This window comes from Chiloscyllium punctatum, chromosome 12 (genome assembly GCF_047496795.1).
Source record: "Chiloscyllium punctatum isolate Juve2018m chromosome 12, sChiPun1.3, whole genome shotgun sequence".
Classification (NCBI taxonomy): Eukaryota; Metazoa; Chordata; class Chondrichthyes; order Orectolobiformes; family Hemiscylliidae; genus Chiloscyllium; species Chiloscyllium punctatum.
In genome coordinates this window covers 11,073,930-11,095,007 of record NC_092750.1, presented here as the reverse complement: position 1 = coordinate 11,095,007, position 21,078 = coordinate 11,073,930, and the positions used below count along the sequence as shown (strand labels likewise).

The window sequence follows — 21,078 nt, the reverse complement described above, 5'->3', positions numbered from 1 at the left end:
TTTATATGATTTGATTTTTCTTGACCATGGATACTTCAGCGCAGTTTACTCCCAATTAATTACAGTACTTTTGAAGGGTACTAACTGCTATTTGAAATACCCAACAGCCAATCTGAGAGATAAGCATGGAAATTTCTGAAATTTTAAGTTTGACTTATCGTGCCAATTTTTATTTCTAAAGTCAATTTTCAGTTCCTTTTTTAGAATTTTGGGAAATTTATTTGCTTTAGTACTTGAGCGTCTGAGAATGTTACTTAAGGATTGCATTATATTTGTTCACTAAAGCATTGCAATCGAGCTGTGAGCCACCCAGTACTATTGCGTTTTGTCACTTCACCAATTAGATGCTCTATCTCTTCCATTCGCTGTTAGCTTGTCAAGTATGGCGGTTTTGTTTCTTCAAACTTCACAAACCAATACCTTGTGTGTACATGAGTGTGGAAGTTAAAACAATTCTTCATCTAACTGAGTGAACTGGCATTATTTCTGACAAATTTGTATGTTTGGAGCACATTGCTGAGTTTCAGCATTTGAGTTTGACAAAATGACTTTTTTGTTAGCAAGCTGGTCCGGTGTAAACATCAGTCAAATATTCGTGTTGATTTATCAAATTCTGTATGAAATATTCTTTTAAAGGAAGTTAATAGGCAAATTGTTTAATGTTTTTATAGTTCTTATTTTAAATGACTTGCAGTCCATATTTGTAAGCCATTTGAAAGAGTTGCGTTTTATTCTTTGCATTATTCAGCCAGCAGCAAAGCTAAATTCAGTACTTTTTTTTCCATTCGTCATGTGATTAACAAAGGGCCATAAGCATGCCACTTAGCTTTCAGATCATAATTGATCTATCTCTACACCATTTCGTCCCACTATTCCTGTATCTCTTGATTTCAATAGTATCCAGTGTTTGAGTTTCCACAGCCTTCCGTGGTAGATTGTTCCAAATATTCACCTTCTTCTGAACGTCTGTGTTGTATTCCCTAGCTTTGACTCACCAGCCAAGGAAATCATCCTTCACTTCTGATTGAGATCATCTATCATTCTTTGAAACTCAAGAATGCAGGGCTATACTCTTCAACCTCTGCTCATAAGACAATCCTGCCCATGCAGGCTTTTGTTTGGTGAGTCTGTTACACTCTTTCCATGGCATGTGTATCCTTCTTTGGGTAATGAGATCATGACAGCGAAATATTCGCAAGTGCGATCTCACAAAGGTTCTATACAATTGCAGCGGGACATCTTTACTCCAGCACTCAAATTCCGTTGTGATGAAGGCTGATGTACTTTTTCCCATCCAATTTGCTTTTTTTTTTATTGATTCATGAGCAGGAATACCAAGATTGCTTTGGGCATAATCTTCAAATCTCTGCTCTTCTAAACTTTACTATCTTTTTACCAAATTGAGTAACTTCATTTCTATTAAGCTTCTATGTACTTAACTGTTCACTTGGTCTTCAGGTCGGCTTGAAGATTCCTTTCATCCTCCTCACGATACTCATTTTGTTGATTCAGCAAATTTGGAAATGGTATGTTTAGTCCCTGTATTCAGGTCATTTATGTGGATTATGAATAGCTTGAGGCCTAGCACTGATCATTATGGTACTCAAACTCTTTCTTTCTGTAAACCAATTTTCAATCCATGGCAGTAGATTAGATACAATCAATGTGCTCCCGTTTTGTTCACTAACCTCTGTGTGGGATCTTTAATGAAAGTCTTTTGAAAATGCAAATGCACCACATCCCTCGAGTCTTGATTATACTTGCTACAAGTAACAAGGTAAATATGATTTCCCTCTTATAGATCATGTTAACTCAGCTCGATCATGTTTATTTTCAAAATGTATAATTATCATGCCGTTTCTACCATTTTCCTTATCACTGACATCAAAGTGTGTTTTCTTTCTTCCTCAAATCTTAGCAGGACTTGTACACTTATTGGTAAGGTCCTAGGGAGTGTTGCTGAACAAAGAGGCCTTGGAGTGCAGGTTCATAGCTCCTTGAAAGTGGAGTCGCAGGTAGATAGGATAGTGAAGAAGGTGTTTGGTATGCTTTCCTTTATTGGTCAGAGTACTGAGTACAGGAGTGGAAGGTCATATTGTGGCTGTACAGGACATAGGTTAGACTACTTTTGGGATATCTTGTGCAATTTTGGTCTCCTTCCTGTCTGAAGGATGTTGTGAAACTTGAAAGGGTTCAGAAAAGATTTACGAGGATGTTGTCAGGGTTGAAGTACATCAGCCTTCATCACAACGGAATTTGAGTGCTGGAGTAAAGATGTCCCGCTGCAATTGTATAGAACCTTTGTGAGATCGCACTTGCGAATATTTTGCTGTCGTGGTCTCATTACCCAAAGAAGGATACACATGCCATGGAGAGAGTGTAACAGACTCCCCAAACAAAAGCCTGCATGGGCAGGATTGTCTTATGAGCAGAGGTTGAAGAGTATAGCCCTGCATTCTTGAGTTTCAAAGAATGATAGATGATCTCAATCAGAAGAAGTGAAGGATGATTTTCTTGGCTGGTGAGTTAAATAGGCTGGGGCTGTTTTCGCTGGAGCGTTGGAGGCTGAGGAGTGATCTTAGAGGTTTATAAAATCATGAGGGACATTGATAGGGTAAATAGACAAAGTCTTCTCCCTTGGGTGGGGAAGTCCAGAATTTGAGGGCATAGGTTAGGGTGAGAGGGGAAAGATATAAAAGAGACCCAAGGGGCAACATTTTCATGTAGACGGTGGTACATGTATGGAGTAAGCTGCCAAAGGAAGTGGGGGCTGGTACAATTGCAACATTTAAAATTTATAAGTTATCTGGATCGGTATATGAATAGAAGAGTTTCAAGGGATATAGGCAGTGTGCTGGCAAGTGGGGCTAAATGAGGTTGGGATATTTGGTTGGCACGGACGAGTTGGACTGAAGGGTCTGTTTCTGTGCGGCACATGTCTATTACTCTTTTAAATAGTAGAGTTATATTTGCTACTTTCCATTCTGCATGAATTTTTCCAGAATATAGTATGTCTTGGAGATTTACTGAACCTTCCTCTGAAGATGGGCACAAAGTAATAGTTGTACTTTTCTACTACTCTCTCTCTTCTCCTGTCTGAACTAACCTAACCTTTAATGAACTCACTGTCCTTGCTAATCTCTTCCTATTTGTATACCTAAAGATACCTTGATAGCCTTTGTTACTAGCTTAGATTAATATTCTCTCATTTAAAAAAAATCAGTTTCTGGTCATCCTATCCTGGATTCTGAATCGCTCCAAATCTTGGGCTTATTACTTTTTCTGGTAGCCTTTTCTAGTAACTCAAAGGAGTTAGTTTCCTTGATCTCTGAACTTTTAACTTTTGTTAGTCATGGTTGATTCACCTTTTTTTTGTTGAGATTTAGGTGTCTTGGAGTAATCTATATTTGCTATAGACCATGCTTTAAATGAAACATTTCCTGTTTACCATCCAATACTTGAATGTATTTCCCCAATCCACCACAACCAACTTGCCCTTTTACCATTAGTAGTTTTCATTTTGAAATGGATGCTAGTTAAGAGTTGAGTTTTGTATCAATTTTGAAAGGTATACGATTGCATTTTGGTCATGATTCCTGAAAGGCTTCTCTACAGCAAGATCATTACTTAGCCCTTTCTCATTGTGTAATGCTAAATGTAGTTAATCTAAATTAATAACTAACTGGTTTATTAAAATGCTGAAGAAACCATCTTGTGTACACTCCAGGAAGTCATCCTCCCAATGCATTAATTACTAACTAGTCTGTATGTAAATTAAGTTACTGTAATTGTGCATGTTGCAACTCATTTAAGGAAGTTTAGGTGTGAGGGAACTGCTATTTAATGGGAAAAGAAAACTGGGGTTCTGATGCTAGGTGCACAAAGATCATCTAATTAAATACATTATTGTGGATTTTTGAAAATGAGCAACCCAATTCAATGCAACTTGAATTTTTAAAATCACTGGTCTAGTAATCCAGAAGCCCAGGCTAATGTTCTGAGGGCATTGGTTCAAAAGGTGGAACTTGAATTCCCAATAAAGTTAATCTCAGCAATGGCCATCATGGTAACCATCATCAGTTGTTAAAAATTTGTCTGGTTCATTGTCATGATCGGGAATAAAATTGGCTATCCTTGCCTGGTGTGGCCTACAGTTGATTCCAGACCCACCACAATGTGGTTTGACTTTCATCTCCCTTCTGAAATAGTCCTAGCTAGCCATTTATTCCTAGGAAAATTAGAAATGGGTAACAAATGCTGGTCTTGTCAGCAATCAAAACATGCTGTGAAAGAGTAAAGAAAATGGTGATCACTAAAAGTCTTTGAAAAAGCTGAGAGACATATTTTAAATGTATTGAGAAATGAATGAGAGTTAAACTTTAGTACCTGACTGTCCCTTGATTTGAACTCGCTAATGTCTTTTTGATCATCTAATTTGTAAGTAGCCTTCTGTAAATGTATACTCAGTCATCGAGTCATAAAGATGTACAGCACAGAAACAGACCCTTCCTTCCAACTCATCCATGCTGAATAGATATCCCAACCCAATCTAGTCCCACCTGACAGCACCCTATTCTGAGGCTATTTGTCAGTTCTTTGGGATGCTCCTTTAAAGCAATGCAGAGTAACATCAATACTTGCACCATTTGATGTTACCATGAAGGTCTTGTCTGTCAGTCAGTTAGGTTATGTTGAGGCCTGCTAAGACTATGCATGTGTGAATTGGGTGAGAACAGTCAGGTTGGGTTGTGGGAGGAGACAGTAGAGTCAGATTGGATTTATTGAGGGGGTTTGAGTAAGGTTTGTCAGGTGGTTGATGTAACCAAGGGGTGGTTTAGTTATGAGTTGGGATCATCTTAATTGTTACCCAGGAGTTTTAGTAATTAATACCTGTAACTTTTCCTGGGTAATCATTAAACAGGTCAGTTGGATATCTCAAATGTCTCTCACTCTAAGTCAATTTGTGGACTTTCTCAGGGTATCAAATGCCGAGTGATTAACTATTGAAGTTTCAACTTCCTGGGCAATTCAGATTGAAACTCTTAGATGATCTTGAAATGCAACTCCTTTTTATGTTGCTAATAACTGTTTTCCTTCAAGATCTATGAGTGCTTGGTTAGAAGTTTACAGCCAAATTATTGAACACTTAATACATTGACATTTTTAGGTTTTGTTGTACTCCTCCAAAGAGGTTACGATTAATCTAAAAATAAGTGTAAATCCTAATGAAACAATGCCATTAAAGATGTACTTTACGTTGAATTATGTTACTTAATTGCATAATGCACCCTAATTACTTGCTCTCTGATGGACTCTGTGTATTTTGTATGGATTACCAAGTACACTTTTCTGCAATGTGTATATATACAACTTGTAACTTTTTTTCTCCCTAACCATAATTGGTATCTTCCCTCGGATTATAATTTATATCCAGTTTGAAGAATTAAATTCTTGGAAGAATTGCCTATATATGGTTTGTATTTCTAGAAATCTTGCATCAGCAACTTTTACATTTTGTGATATATGCCATTGCACATTGAGAATAATAGTTCCATTCACTCAGTGCTGCTGTGAGTTGGCACCATTTGTTAGCCATGTTTTTTTCTCTTGCTTTCGCTCTCCTCCTCTTTCTCTCCCCCTTCTCCTCCCCCCCCCCCCCCCCCAAATTTTATCTGCTTAATCCCAGAGAATATATTTTTGTCAGGACTGTTTGTTTGTGGGAATAGTATAAAATCAATATTATAAATAAGCGTAAATTGGCATAACTTAGGTGTTCACAGCTTTTGCCAGCTGTATTTGTTAATGTCTCCCACTGGATGGAAGAAGTCATTTGTTCACTTTTAGAAGCTTGTGTCCATTCTTTTTGAAAGAGACTTGATAATTTAATAAAACAAAGCCTTTTATACCCATATCCTTTGGCAGGATTAATATACAAAAATTACAATTGTTTTCAACTGCTAAGTTATGGTCAGGTACGACAGCAATGCAACGAGAACCAAACAGATATCCTAAATTAATCTACCCCATTTGGCCATATCCCTTAAACCCTTCCTATTCAGATGCCTTTTAAATGTTGTAATTGTACCAACCTCCCCCATTTCATCTCAGTCCAGCTCATTCTATATCACACCACCCTCTGAATGAAAAGTTGCCGTTTCAAATCATTCCCCCTTCACCTTAAACCTATGCCCTCTAGTTTTGGACTATCCTACCGGGGGTAAAGACTTTGACTATTCACCGTTATCTCTGCTCCTCCATAATTTTATAAATCTCCTTAAGGTCACCTCTCAGCCTCTAACACTCCAGGGAAAACAGCCCCAACCTATTCAGCCCCTCCTTATAGCTCAAACCCTCCAACCTTGACAACATCCTTGTTAAACTTTTCTGAGCCCTGTGCATTTTGGTTTCTGTGTGTGGGAAATGGGTATATCCAAAACTGATGGAGCAGCTAAAGTGTTGTATCTTAACACTTTTTTTGAAAACCGAAATTCATAATTATCCCAGAATTCAACCTGTGGTTTTTGGCGATGTCTGAATTCTACAGTTGTTAATTAAACATGTACCTGAGAATCTGGTTGGGTGAATTGGCTGGGTGACTTAGAAACAAACTGAAGTTACATTTTTAAGAAATGGTTGCTGTAGTAAATGTTCTCTACCAACTAAAAGATGAGTCATTTTATTTCAGGGTATCTTGACTGTCTCAAGAAGATGGAAACTGATTGTATAAATTGTTTGTACAAATACCTGGGGGGGGGAGGAGGGGGGAGGAAATAAGCATATCTGGATCTAATTTAAGCTCAATACGTAGATTATTCCGATAAGTTATTTTTCCTGACTAGGCTTTGTATTTAATTTTTGGTTGCTTGCCAGTTATTTGACTTGCATTTTTATCAAAATGGTAGCTGTGAAGTGGTAAAACAACCCTGTTTGGAATTAAATATTGAGGGCAGACGTTATAATTTTCAGTTATAAACCAACCATGTGAAAAATTGTGAAAGTGTTACAGACTGTCTGATTGTACCTGACTCTCTTTTTACCATTTCCAAATAATGGAAGGTATGTTTCTGTTTCTAAACAAAAATATTCCTGTCTACATTGTGTAAGTATAAATGATAATTGGTAAATGTTTGATGGCTGGTAATGGAAGGCATGTGGTTAGCACTGTTGCCTTGCTGTTTCAGGGATCGGAGTTTGATTCCGGCCTTGGCAACTGTTTTTGTGGAGTTTGCATGTTCTCCCCATGTCTGTGTGGGTTTCCTCTGGGTGCTCTGGTTTCCTCCCACAATCCAAAGATGTGCAGGTTAGGTGAATTTACCATGCTGGCCATGCTAAATTGCCCATAGTGTTCAGGGAAATATAGGTGAGATGCATTAGTTGGGGGTAAATGTGGAGTAATAGGGTAGGGGAGTGGGTCTGGGTGGGTTACTCTTCAGAGCGTCAATGTGGACTTGTTGGGCCAAATGGCCTGTTTCTACACTGTAGGAATTCTGTGATCTATGATGTTATTAGGCTAATAGTCCAGATACCAGTGCACTGGGGACATTGATTCATAAGTATCTCAGTATGAATTTAACTTTAGTTAACAAATCTGGAATATAAAATTGATTATTTATTGTCATGATAACTATTATAGATCTATTATAAGTACCCCATCTGCTTCACTGATGTCCTTGAGGAAAGGAAATCTGCAATTCTTGCCTCATCTGGTGAAATGTCACTCTGGATCTACTGCAAGGTGATAACTTAAATACTGTCTGACTTTCTAGGTCATTTCAATCATCGCAATTAGGGGTGGTAACAAGTGCTGACTTTGCCAGCAACATTTCCAAAAAAGAACAGATGATTTGGGAGAAAGGATATTTGAGATAATGAAGAATCTTGTGGAATTACTGTGATATGTGTTTGCAACAATTCCATTAACTGAAGAGATATTTACTGGAAAATGTACATTAAAAATATTTGCAAAATTGAATCTACATTAATCATTTGTAATCTATTTCAGACAGCAGGATCGTGTATTTGGTTTTTCTTCAGTGATTTTTTTTTAGTAGACTGGATAAATATTATCCACAAGCTAGGGCTTGCTTTTTGCTACTTTGCTTTTTCTTTTCCTGTTTTGAGTTTTGCTGTTCAAGTTTTCTCATTGGCCAAATGAAATTGGTTTAACCTTTTTCCAGAATGATTGATTGCAAACCAGAATTGTCTGAAAGTTCTTCTAACAGTTGTGCCTCCACTGCATCGAGCAAGTCTAATGTTTTTTTAAACTTCTGTTAGCTGGTTTGTCTGCAGTTTTAGTTTAACTGTTAACAACCAACAGCACTCATCCATTTATTAAAACACATGCATATATAAAAATAGTATGCAATTCAGAGTACATATGAAAGGAACTTCCTGTCGTTGCATGAATAAATCTGACAGATGGTGAGCAGGTGATAAACATTGATCTGAGTTTCCTAAAGCTTGTTTACATTTCAAATTCCTTCTGGACAGTTTTGAAATGGTTCTGTCAGTTATTGGTCCACTTTTTCATTAGCATCCTGTTCTTGTCTTCCATTGCAGGTAAATACTAAATTCTAGATATAAAAGAAATGCCATATTCAATGCTTTTTAAAAAAAATTCAAGATTTGGAGTTTTGTCACAAGCTATCCCATCAATGTTTTAAGTGGAAAATTATTTTTAATATTGATTTGCTCAATATCTTCAATTACTTGAGCCCATTTATAGCTACCTGTATTTAAAAATACCCAAATGTTAAATCTCTCGCAGTTTTCCAAACAGTTAAATTCCCAACTAATACTTAGACCTCCTCTTCGCATTTAATTTGATGCATCATTCTTTTCTTTGACTGACTTTTCTGCTCCAGCACTTGCATATGTGCTGACTGTGCTGTATGTTCAGTGAAAAATTCAGAACTCAACTGCATGAAATTGTTAGGTAGAAATATTTAATCCAGAAGTAAGATATTCTATAAATATAAAATAAAACATAGTACATGCTCAAAATACTCAGTGGTTTGAATTGAGTAGGACTCTTACAGCTGAGTCAAATATGACTTTTCCTCAATGTTTGCTTTTGATCTGGTTTTCCTGCTGGCTAGGCAGTCACTGTTGCAGTGTGGCTAGTGGTTTTGTATGGGGCCTCATGGAATCGCTGTTGTAGTACATTGCCTGGGAAATTTGATTTTTTTTATGGACAATTCCTGAAAACCTGGAACCTTCTAAGTTTTTGACTTACATTAGAACGTCTGAAGGCTCCAATGAAATTCAGTAAAGTAGTTACTCAGGAAACGTTAAACTGTTAAATACATAGCTTAACTCTTGAGTAGCTATTCAACACATCCCATCCTTCTCTCTCCAGATCTTCATCAGACAGCCCTCATGCCTATCCTGACCGAATTCTCTCTCTTCACTTCCCACCCTAACCAAGTATAAACACTGCATCACTTACCTTGCACCTTCATTCCCTGGCCCCCTACTCATCTAGCATCCTATCGCTGGAACCTTGCTCCCTCCCCATCTGACTGCTTACTTAACTAGCTCCCTATCTCCTCCTCATCTAGCTTTCTACCACTGGCACCCTACCTAGTGTACTTCCTACCTAGCACACTATTCACCCACCACCCTGATGCTATGCTTTCCTTAAGTTTTGACATAAGCTGTTAAAATGGCTGTCAGGATCTGAGTTTCAGAATATGGCTTCTTACTGCTCTGCAAACTGGTATGTTTGCCTTCTGCTGACAGTTTTGCATTACAGAACAGCTGTCAGATTGGAAGTATAGCTCTGCATTTCTTAGGGAGCCAACATTGCCATTCATTGGAAAATCTGACCTTTTATTTCCCTCTTCACAGATGTTCCTCGACCTACTGAGTATTTCCAGCACTACTTTTTATTAGAAGCTACTAATAATTGTGATCAGTGCCAAATAGATTTGAGACTCATTTAAAAAGTTTTATCACAGAATTTCTTGCTTCAGAATAATTGTCTCTGGTGTAAATTAAAAACAAAAATTTCAAATGTGTCCATATTCCATTTTGAAATATCAAAATTTAATTCTATCTCAAACAAAGTTTAATTGTGTAGTGCATCATTAAAATGTTTGTGAACTTGAACCTCATGCCAATAGCACAAAACATAACTTTAGAATGCAATTTGTTGTTTGTCTGGAATTTTGAGGTTTTCAGATGTCATACTTCAGACATAACGGAAACAGAGTGGCACTTAGTGATTTTTGAGAAGATTTGTAGCTCAGGTTGCGGTTCTGGATGTTGGTTTGCTTGCTGAGCTAAAAGGTTCATTTCCAGCTGTTTCATCGCCCTACTAGGTAACATCTTCAGTGGGCCTCCGGGTGAAGTACTGCTGATGATTCCTGCTTTCTATTTAGAGTTCCGGTTGGACAACTGGACCATATATCAACAAACACATTGGGTTAGACCCCATCTACCACCCCCTGAGAAAAAGAACAGGAAATGACATCACCAACCCAAAGAAACCCAAACACATAAATGGAAAGCAGGAATCATCAGCAGTGCTTCAGCTGGAGGCCCACTGAAGATGTTACCTCATCGGGCGATGAAACAGCTATAAATGAACCTTCCAGTTCAGCGAGCCAAGCTACATCCAGCGTGGCTAGTGTGCGCTCACTTCGCACTTGTATGCTATTTCATTTGGATTTCCATCTGTATAATAGTGCATTTAATATATTTCAAATCTAAAGGAAATGTTCATTTCAAATCAAATTATTGTAGGATTGGAAGATTAAGGGTAAACTTATGGCATTTCAGTATTTCCGTTAGGAACGCTTGGCTGTTAAATGATGTTGACAGAAGATTTGCTAAGATGAAATAAGTGTTTTCTTTCATATTGTTTTTGTCAGTTTGCACATTTGAAACCCATTCTTTTTAGTGGGGCATCTCATTAATTCAGAGGTGCCTATTCTGCTTTGGCACTGGAGTCTTCTGTATTGGACCACAGGTTTCAACTAACTAAAAGAATGCTTTATGCATTCATTATTTGTAATATTGTTAACCTTATGGAATGTTCTATTCAATTTTGAAGCTATGAACTGCAAACATTTAGCATCTGTATAAAATTGTTCTAATATTAGCTTTGACAACTAAATGCTGTGTATACTGAGTTGGTGTATATTCATATTCATGCAGCATGGCGTAATTTCCTGTGCATATTTATGTAGTTCTTTTAAAGTCAATATATTGTGAATTTCCTCATATCCTGTTTAACTCCCTGGTGTTGCATAATTATCCTCACTTTTCTACCCACTCCATGGCTCTTCGTGCAATAATAACAGCAAGCTAATGTTATGAATTCAGTGAGCACCTCATGTTAATTGTGCTTTAAGGTAACTTGAGGTACGATTACAAGGGGAAGGAGCAGCAGCTAGGTAGGTTTTTAGATTTCATGCGTATGAAAGGAAATATACTAGAGGGCAACTAGTAATATTTATGCTGTTGCCAAATTGTAGTAATGTTTATAGGGCATCAGAAACTATCAGTGATAAACTAATATTGTACCCCCTCACATGAAATTTATGGACTTTTGACATGTAATACTTCGTAGGATGTTGGGTTTATTTGTGTACACCTGTACTTTATTAATAAAGAGTTATACCAATGCAAAAATCCTTAATATTCTTTGATTAATGGCTTTTTGAAATTTATCAAAGCAAGATTAGTAAAAATCTGAAGAGAAGATTTATGTAAATTTATTATTTGATGAAGGGGGGGGTGATTGCTAATGGACTTAAATGGCAGAAGTTTGATTTATTGTCTTGCTAATATACAAACTAATGCAGAAATAGAATCTACACCTGTTGGTATCAAAACCTATGGTATAACTAAGCACTTCTTTCTATCTATAAGGTCTTTTCACAAATCTTCCATGAAAAGATCTACTAAATCTTTGGTATGAGTTGGTTCGATTTTGTATCTGAAGAATACCTACAACTAAAACTTACCAAGCATGTGAAATTTTGAAATGTTTCTGACAATGTGCAAATATATTGAATAAAAATTTAGTAAAATGTTGCATCATTGCAATCCCCAGTAAATACTTTCGACAAGCTGCATATATTATTCAGCAGCAATGAAGCCATTTGGTCATACATTTTGTCAACGAGATTAATGGATACAAGTATGTGGTTACATTAGTTTCATCATTGAGGCATGGGTGTAACCTGGTTAAAAACAATGACTGCAGATGCTGGAAACCAGATTCTGGATTAGTGGTGCTGGAAGAGCACAGCAGTTCAGGCAGCATCCAAGTAGCTTCGAAATCGATGTTTCGGACAAAAGCCCTTCATCAGGAATAAAGGCAGTGAGCCTGAAGCGTGGAGAGATAAGCTAGAGGAGGGTGGGGGTGAGGAAAAAGTAGCAGAGAGTACAATGGGTGAGTGGGGGAGGGGATGAAGGTGATAGGTCAGGGAGGAGAGGGTGGAGTGAATAGGTGGAAAAGGAGATAGGCAAGTAGGACAAGTCCAGACAAGTCGTCGGGACAGTGCTGAGCTGGAAGTTTAGAACTAGGGTGAGGTGGGGGAAGGGGAAATGAGGAAACTGTTGAAGTCCACATTGATGCCCTGGGGTTGAAGTGTTCTGAGGCGGAAGATGAGGCGTTCTTCCTCCAGGCGTCTGGTGGTGAGGGAGTGGCGGTGAAGGAGGCCCAGGACCTCCATGTCCTCGGCAGAGTGGGAGGGGGAGTTGAAATGTTGGGCCACGGGGCGGTGTGGTTGATTGGTGCGGATGTCCCGGCGATGTTCCCTAAAGCGCTCTGCTAGGAGGCGTCCAGTCTCCCCATTGGAGAGGAGACCCCATCGGGAGCAATGGATACAATAAATGATATTAGTGGATATGCAAGTAAAACTTTGGATGTGGAAGGCTCCTTTCGGGCCTTGGATAGAGGTGAGGGAGGTGGTGTGGGCGCAGGTTTTACAGTTCCTGCGGTGGCAGGTGAAAGTGCCAGGATTGGAGGGTGGGTTGTAGGGGGGCGTGGACCTGACCAGGTAGTCACGGAGGGAACGGTCGTGGGTGTAACCTGACTTGTTTTCTTGCTGTGAGGGTGTGTTTTTACCCAGAGCTGTGGCCTTCGGCATTCATTATAATTAGCATTCAGCAATCGGGTTCATTAGCTTGTGACTCAGATGGCACCACTTGTTTGTGCCTAGAATGAAATTTATGAAATCCTTTGTCTTGCTGTGAGCTGAATCTGAATTCTAAAAGCGGTTATTGTATTTATTCCAAGTGGAATATTAGCTCTTTGCACTTTGCGCGTTCTCTGCCCTGCCAAAAAAAATTACATAATTTTAAGAGTAAATAAACTGTAAGGTAGGTGTGTAACTGAACACAATAGCTGAATTTTTGCTTGTTGAGTTATCCTGAGATTTTGTGCTTTTTTCTAAATTATAATCCTGGGGGAGGGTTATCTTTTTTGAACCTTATGTAAAGCCGAGAGATTACTGAGTTTTGCTGTGGTAATTTTGTGAAACAAAATGCGGCTACACAGTGCTAGTTTTGAAATTGTCGAATTTGTTCTGCAAAAGACAATGGCACAAATACATGTCTCCTGACTTGACACCTAGTTAATAAAGTAACTTGAAACAAATATTTGGTTACTCTAAATGTACAATTATTGGGGATTGATCAAAATGGCTAACAATCTGACAGTAATGGGCATTTTCTTTTAAAAATTTATTTCCCTCTTTTTATGTTGAAATGTTAAGAGTTAATGAGATTCTGCAGTTGTTATAAATTATGTAACCATCCAGCAGTTATGACAGTGAAACACCTAGACACTCAGCTTGACAAGCGGTGTTAATTTAATCTTTTTTCAGACCATAAAGAGTGCCATTGTATATTACTAAAGAGTTAAGTTTCAGTGTGCTTATTGGTCTGACCTTAACTTCTGAATTTAAGAAACCAAGTTTAATTTATACTTTTAATGATTGTTTAGCCTTTTACTAAACTTTGTTTCTTTTTTTTAAAAAAAAAGGACTTGCGGCAATTGCCTTTTTAAGGATAGCTTTGAATTGTGCAATTGGATTTATGTTGTACTTTGATCCTTTATGGTAATGGAGTACTATGCAATAGATAGAAACCAGCTGAGGGCAGCATTGTTCTGAATTTTCTTTTCTGACCCAGCTCCTTCCCTGTTTGACACATTGCCATTGCCTTCCCACTGAAAGTAAGTGGTTGTCAATTGGTCGCACTTTGTGACGTAGGTGGAATATAATTGGATCAACTATTTTTGTGTGTAACCTCACAGCTCAGTATTTCATTGCTCTTCCCAGCGTTTCGTTGAGTCATAACTCAAGAAATTGTTTACTGAAATGTTTGGCGTTCATCAAGAGCTGATTCCATATAGGTTATAGAGCTGAGAAAACCTAAACTTCGGGAATTTAATTGTTGTTGCAGGATCTTGGCAGTGTACTGACCACCCGAGGGAGAAGAATCTCCAGCTGGGTTATAGTCACAGTCTTCATACAGCCTGCTGTACTTGTTTGTCTAATGTGCTTTAAGGATGAGCCCAGCACTAGGAGCAATGGAAGTGGAGAACTATGCAAAAGGAGTCCTCCTAGAGCCATTTGTTCACCAGGTTGGAGGACATTCGTGTGTCCTCCGCTTTAATGACAAGACCATTTGTAAACCCCTCATTCAACGGGAACACCAGTTTTATGAAACACTGCCACCAGAGATGTGCCGGTTTACACCACAGTATAAAGGTAAGTACAAAACCCTTTTTTTTAGTCTGACGACATGTATGTGTTCTGTGTTTTCTTTCCTCTTTGTTCTTGTACAAAGTCTAACTGGTGTTGGGCTGTCTTGGGAGGGTGGGGAGAAGAATATTTGTCTCTTGTTTTTGTTTCAAGTTTATCAGATGAAAGCCGTGGTTGCCAACTAGATCGCAGTGTAGTTGCGTGACGCTTGAGTAGCCTCTATTCTGCTATGCTTTAGTGGGCCTGCTGATGGAGGTAAGTTCACCCAAGAAGGATAAAATGTAAAGTATTTGTAAAGTTTTTTTAGGTTTTAATCTTGAACATGAATTAGATTTAATAAGTAGTTTCTAAAGACTTGCCAATGTGCAAAATTGTATGTTTTTATTGAAGTGTAAATGAAACCGCTGGAGCTTTTCTCTCTCTAACGATTTCAGTAGGCTTTAGCAGGCTTTTAAAAGTTGAGGTAAGAGCTGGAAAAGCAGCAATCAGAGCCTGACGCCCTACACCTAGAGGGAACGGGATCGACTGGAACAACTAGCTCCACCAGGGTGTGAGAGTCAGCCAGTTCTGTTGTAGACTAGTTGGGAAAGTTCGTAGTACAGTAAGTGACGACATTTGGACATTGCAATCTCACATGCATTTTTTATTTAAGAGGGAAGAAAGTAATGTGCACAAATTGTAGAGGAAATATGTTAACAGATTTAGTTTCTATCAATATTTAAGCAATAAAGATTTGTAAAATTAATAGGCAAACTACTTCAGTATTGGGTTATGGGCGTAGTTTTTAATTCCTTAATTTATGCCAATCATATAACATTCATTGGAATGCTTTAATGTGAAAGATTAATTTGTATATATTCAGAAAAGTAAGCTTTTAATCTTGTATTGTAACTATTTTTAGATTTTATTTCATTTCACAAAATTCTTAGACGAGACTAATTTAGGTTAATATGTAAAGCATGTATTTGATGTAAATTTAGAATTCTTTTCAGGGATGTGTTGTCTTGTGCTTTTGGGGAAGGTTGGGACTCATGTCTCCTCTTCGTCCCCTCATGTTTTTTTTCCAGGATAAATCCCTAGCCCTTGTCCTAGCTTCCCATGGTTAACCCTGTCTGTCTGAAGGACAACCTGGGTTCTGCCACCCCCCTGGTTAGATCAATTCTTGATGTTTACTCCATGGCCAGCTGCTGAGTGCACCAATCTGAACTACAGGTTCCTTCATCCAGAATACTCTGTCTGGCAGTCGTGCAGGATTACAAAAGACCCATTCAGACTGCTGTTGGACTGTTGAGAAAAAAGACGAAGTTAGGATTGAAGCAGCAGTCAACCAACAGCTGAACTAAATTCTTTGTAAACTCATTAAGCCAAACCAAAGACTGGCCTCAGATATACTTACAGACCTCTTCAATGAATTTGCGAAGCAGCAAGCACAGGTCATTGACTGCGTGATGGGTGAGGGGGGAATGCACTACATTTGCAATGAATTGCAAAACAGTAAATGGAATTATGAATTGGTGTTTCTTTACATAGCAAAAAAATTGGAATGTAATACCTATTTTAACCTTGTAATTGTTTGTATGTAGAGCTTATGGGAGATTATGTGCTGGCTTGTGTGTCTCATAATTGGTTTATCTTGGTTTTAACAAAGCTTTACAGGATTCTGTATTTCACTGTGTCAGAATGTTGCAACAAGCTTTGTATTCACTATTCTGCATCAGCCTTTTTACCATTTGGCTTTATGAATTGCATTGCTATGCTGTTTCATAATTGGAGAATTATGGTGCATTGGCTTCCAAGATTTGGATGAAGTGGTGTTTTCCATGTTGCTCTATTGCATACATTTTCTCAATAAGTTGCACAAAAATAACTTCAGTTCCAATAAACAACTTCCTCAAGTCTATTTGTCTCACTTGTTTTATTGACTCCTATTTCATTATATGCTGATGTACGTGCAGTGTTTGGGCCGGGAGGGTTGTTTTGTATAAATTGGAAGTTTTTTTCCAGATTATAGAAGTGTCTTTGTCTAGTTTTTTTCTTGATTTGTTAGGTTGAAAGCCGACACAACTGCATAAAAACTGAAGGCTTGGGTAAGCAAACAGGCTGTTTTTTGTTGTCACTGTTACTTGTGCAATCAAGTGACTAATTTAGTTGCTAAGGTTTTTATGTCTGCTTTCAACCTACCTGACAATTATTTCCTTTTCTGTTCTTCTTGTAGGAGTCGTTTCTGTAAGTTTTGAGGAAGATGAAGAAGGAAATCTATGCTTAATTGCCTACCCATTATCAGGGGACCAAGCTGATTTGGAAAATGTAGATAATTCTGAATGTGAACCTAAAAATAAGCTAATAAAATGGAGTAATAAGAAACCTGTGTTACTAGAAAATGACAATTACGGAAAAGAACGGGTCAGGCAAAATAGGAAAGAAGAGAAAATAAAAAGGTTGGTCTCTGAAGTGATGGGCTAGTTGTATGATGTGCTCATCTCTTAGTACATATGCACCACAGTTGAATACTTTGTCTTTTCAATGTTTATTAGTTTAAAGTTAACACAGCCTTTTGGACCTTCAGTTTTTAATATTTGTTTTCTAAATAAATATCGTCCTCTAATCTGACCCAAATAATTTTCTGAACAGTATTTGTTTTGCGTTCAACAAGCCAGTTGTGATTTCCCCCTCACATACTGTTAATTTATTTATTATGCTTTCATTAAATGAGAGGTTTTGGCTTGTTCCAATCTGCTGCTTAAGTACCGTAATTGCAATTTAACTCCTTATTAATGAAAAATACATCTTTTTAATCTTAACTACAAAACTGTGCCCGTGTATTTACCATCAATAGGGAGATACAGACTTTGGAGTTCTTTTTTGTGATGTATAGATAAAATGATTTATTCCTTAAAGTTAAATCATCATGTATGCCATAAAATTTTCAGAACAGTCTGAAGTTAAAAATTAAACTGTTGACTCTGTTTTTACAGCCATAAACTAGATGAAGAATTTGAATCTAAGAAGTCAGAAGTATTGTATTATAGTATTGAGAAGAAGTCTGGAAAAGTAAAACATAACCCTTGGAGCATGAAGTGTCACCAGCAACAACTGAAACATATGAAGGATAATGCAAAGCACAGAAACCAATACAGTATCCTTTTCACTGTAGTATATAGATATATATAAAATCGTGCAGATATGTTTTGTGATTGAAGGTAGGTGGGAAGGCTGAGAGTTCTGCATGCAATCAGTTGTCTTTTGGTACCATTGCTCTTCATCATTGATGTGGTTTGACCTGAGTGAACCACCTGAATGAGCCCAGACTGACTTTGGTACTTGCACATTACCATTACATTATGACTGAGCATGACTGACTGATTGTCATATGACCCAGTTGTGCTGTGGTCTTTGGCAATATGAGACATTTGTTTTGCCTCTGAAGAGATTTGGAGATGCAAGATTTTGTCTTTTTGGCTTCAAGATTTGCTTTTCTATTCAGATCTTAACTAATTTTTTTTTGTCTCCCATTCCTGTGAATTCCTTAACGTTATTATCAGAATTTATTTTACTGGAGAATTTAACGTGCCGTTATGAAGTCCCTTGTGTTTTAGACTTGAAAATGGGAACACGCCAGCATGGAGATGATGCATCTGAGGAAAAGAAAGCTAATCAAATCCGTAAATGTCAGCAAAGTACATCAGCTGTTATTGGTGTTCGGGTCTGTGGGATGCAGGTGTGTATGATAATAGTTATGTCAAAGACTTTCCGCTTAGAAAAAAAAATTGTACCTTTTCTTAATAGTGTATAGGCCCTTTAATTTTTTATTTCGCTCCATGTGTGCGAACTTAAGACATGCACACACTTTGGTCTCTCATGTGAGAATATTCTGGTTGCTGAAGTTTTTAGCAAGGAAAATTATTAGGTGGGTGTGTTTGGTCTTTTCCAAAACAGTTGCATTGAATGTAGCAGATTAAATGTTGGAGTTTGAGAATTTGGTGCTGGAGTAGACTGTGCATATTTTAGCTTGCTCTGCTATTCAGTAATGTTGCAACTAAACCTTGATGTCACCTCTATGTTCTGTCCAATCCCGTATTAACTAGGATGTGCAACTTTACAGGTAGCCTTTCAGTAGCAAATTTAATTGCTTAAAACAAGTTGTAAGGGAGTAGTACAGTTATTGCCAAATTTAATGATTTGAGGATAGTGGGACCGACTGACGATTGTTTTTGCTGGAGTTCAGATGAGTGGGGGAGGGGAGATCTCCACAGAGACTTATAAAATTCTAACAAGGTAGATGCAGGGAGGATGTTCCCATGTTGAGTGTGTTCAGGGCCAGGGGTCACAGTCTGAGGATTCAGGGTATTCCTTTTAAGGATGGAGATGAGACATTTTTTTTTCACCTAATGAGTGGTGGGCCTGTAGAATTCATTGCTGCAGGAAGTAGTTGAATGTATTCAAGAGGCAGCTAGATATAGCACTTGGGATAAATGGGACCAAACGTTAAGGGGAGAAAGCAGCACTGGGCTCTTGGGTGATCAGCAATGATAGTGATGACCGGTGGGGTAGGTTCGAAGGGCTGAATGGCCGCCGCCTCCTCTCTTCAGTGTTTCTAATGATCCTGTTGTATTCAGTGTTGAATATTCTCGTTCAGCATTCTGGACTAGGGATCTTTGTGCAGTACTCACTTTGCCACTTTTAAGTAGCAACGTTTGGGTTGATTATGCACATATTTGAAGAGATAGACAGACAGTAATGTCCCAACGGTTCTGCTTTCTTTAAAAGTAGAGTTTTCAGCTGTTCAGTGGCAGTTGCTGATTTGACATACAGCATGATGACTGATAAACTTGATGCTATTTCTGTCAAATGTAGACCAGCTTGTACAATATTTTGATTTTAATGTTATATTTTCTCTCCTAGGTATATCAAGTAGACTCTGGCCAACTCATGTTCATGAATAAATATCATGGAAGGAAGCTTTCTGTACAAGGGTTTAAAGAAGCACTTTACCAGTTTTTAAATAATGGAAAGTATTTACGCAGGGACCTTTTTGAACCTGTTCTTAAGAAACTGTCTGAACTAAAATCTGTTTTGGAGAAACAGGAGTCATACCGTTTTTACTCCAGTTCCCTGCTCATAATTTATGATGGCAAAGAGTCCACTTCAGATTCAGATTCAGAATATTCTGAAGACCTTTCTGAAGAGTCAGCTGATGAATCTGCAGGAGCATATGCTTACTCCAACTCCAGCAGCAGCATGGTTGATGTCCGTGTGATTGACTTTGCTCACACAACGTGCAAGTATTTTGGTGAAGACAGCGTGGTCCATGAAGGACAGGACACTGGCTATATCTTTGGACTTCAAAATTTAATAACTATTATTAAAGAAATAAGAGATGACAACAATGAATAAACTAGAAAAGCATAACACTATTGTGAATGGGTTTTATTTGTAGTCAGATTATCGACTGACCAATCTCAAGGTCTTGACATTCATGGACCTGGTGGTTGACATTCATCGGCAGGAGACTTAAAAGAATGGGCATTTCCTACGTCGGTGCTGGAAAAATGCACTTACAGATACTATTTATTTTAAATATTTCACGAACATTCCATATTATTTGAGATGTTAAATACCTCTGTATTTCTGTGCGTAACTGTTCATAAATAAAATCTTGTTTTGTGGTAAAAAGTCTCTCATGCCTTTGTTTTCATTGGCAGTTTTTAGAACTGTAATTTATGGGTGGGTTCTGCTGCTAATGGGTGCATTAACAAGCCCTAGTATCTAGACTGATGTGTGAGAATCCCCCTCCCTGTGGTTTCCCAAACCATTTGCTAATTACAAAGAACTATCATTTGTAATCCTTTTTTGCATCAACGGGTGTCTCAGTTGCTGAGCATATTGACGTCCATCTCTTGGCAACCAGTTAGTGCAGATATGATTTATTCAGCCTGAGGTTTTTGTTTGCAGTTGTTTGTGTCCCATGGTTCTGATGTGGGACAACAGTGGTGACCACAGCTACCTCCCAGCACTGGGTGCAGTTCCAACCTTGAGTGACTGTGTGAAGTTGGTGCATTCTCTGTGTCTGCATTACCTCCAGGTGCTCTGGTTTCCTCCAAAAATGTAAAGGTTAGGTGGATTGGCTGTGGTAAATGCAGGATTGGCCAGGGAGCTGGGGGAGAGTGGAGGAGGACAGTGTGTCTAGATGCGATGCTGTTTGGAGGGCCCGTGCAGTCTTGATGAACTGAATGGCCTCTTTGCATTATAGAGATTGTATGATTCTATGTAAGGCTATCCTACAACTCATGACGAATCCAAAGTTGTCAGGAATGTCTGGGGTTTTTTTTCTTAGTCAAAGAAGAGTTAGTGGTGG

General features: G+C 38.1%; 1 protein-coding gene across 2 annotated transcripts in view; it reads left to right on the top strand.

Annotated features, from left to right (window-relative positions):
* ip6k2b (inositol hexakisphosphate kinase 2b) overlaps positions 1 to 20,396 on the top strand; it is a 34,492-nt gene extending 14,096 nt beyond the window's left edge. For both annotated transcript variants that reach the window (XM_072581834.1, XM_072581835.1), the window contains exons 2-6: positions 14,422 to 14,729; positions 16,939 to 17,161; positions 17,699 to 17,859; positions 18,266 to 18,441; positions 19,626 to 20,396. In XM_072581834.1, coding sequence (XP_072437935.1) covers positions 14,528 to 14,729; positions 16,939 to 17,161; positions 17,699 to 17,859; positions 18,266 to 18,441; positions 19,626 to 20,117 — 1,254 coding nt within the window. In that variant the 5' untranslated portion in view covers positions 14,422 to 14,527 and the 3' untranslated portion in view covers positions 20,118 to 20,396. The remainder of the gene's footprint in view (positions 1 to 14,421; positions 14,730 to 16,938; positions 17,162 to 17,698; positions 17,860 to 18,265; positions 18,442 to 19,625) is intronic.
* Positions 20,397 to 21,078: the final 682 nt, after the last annotated feature.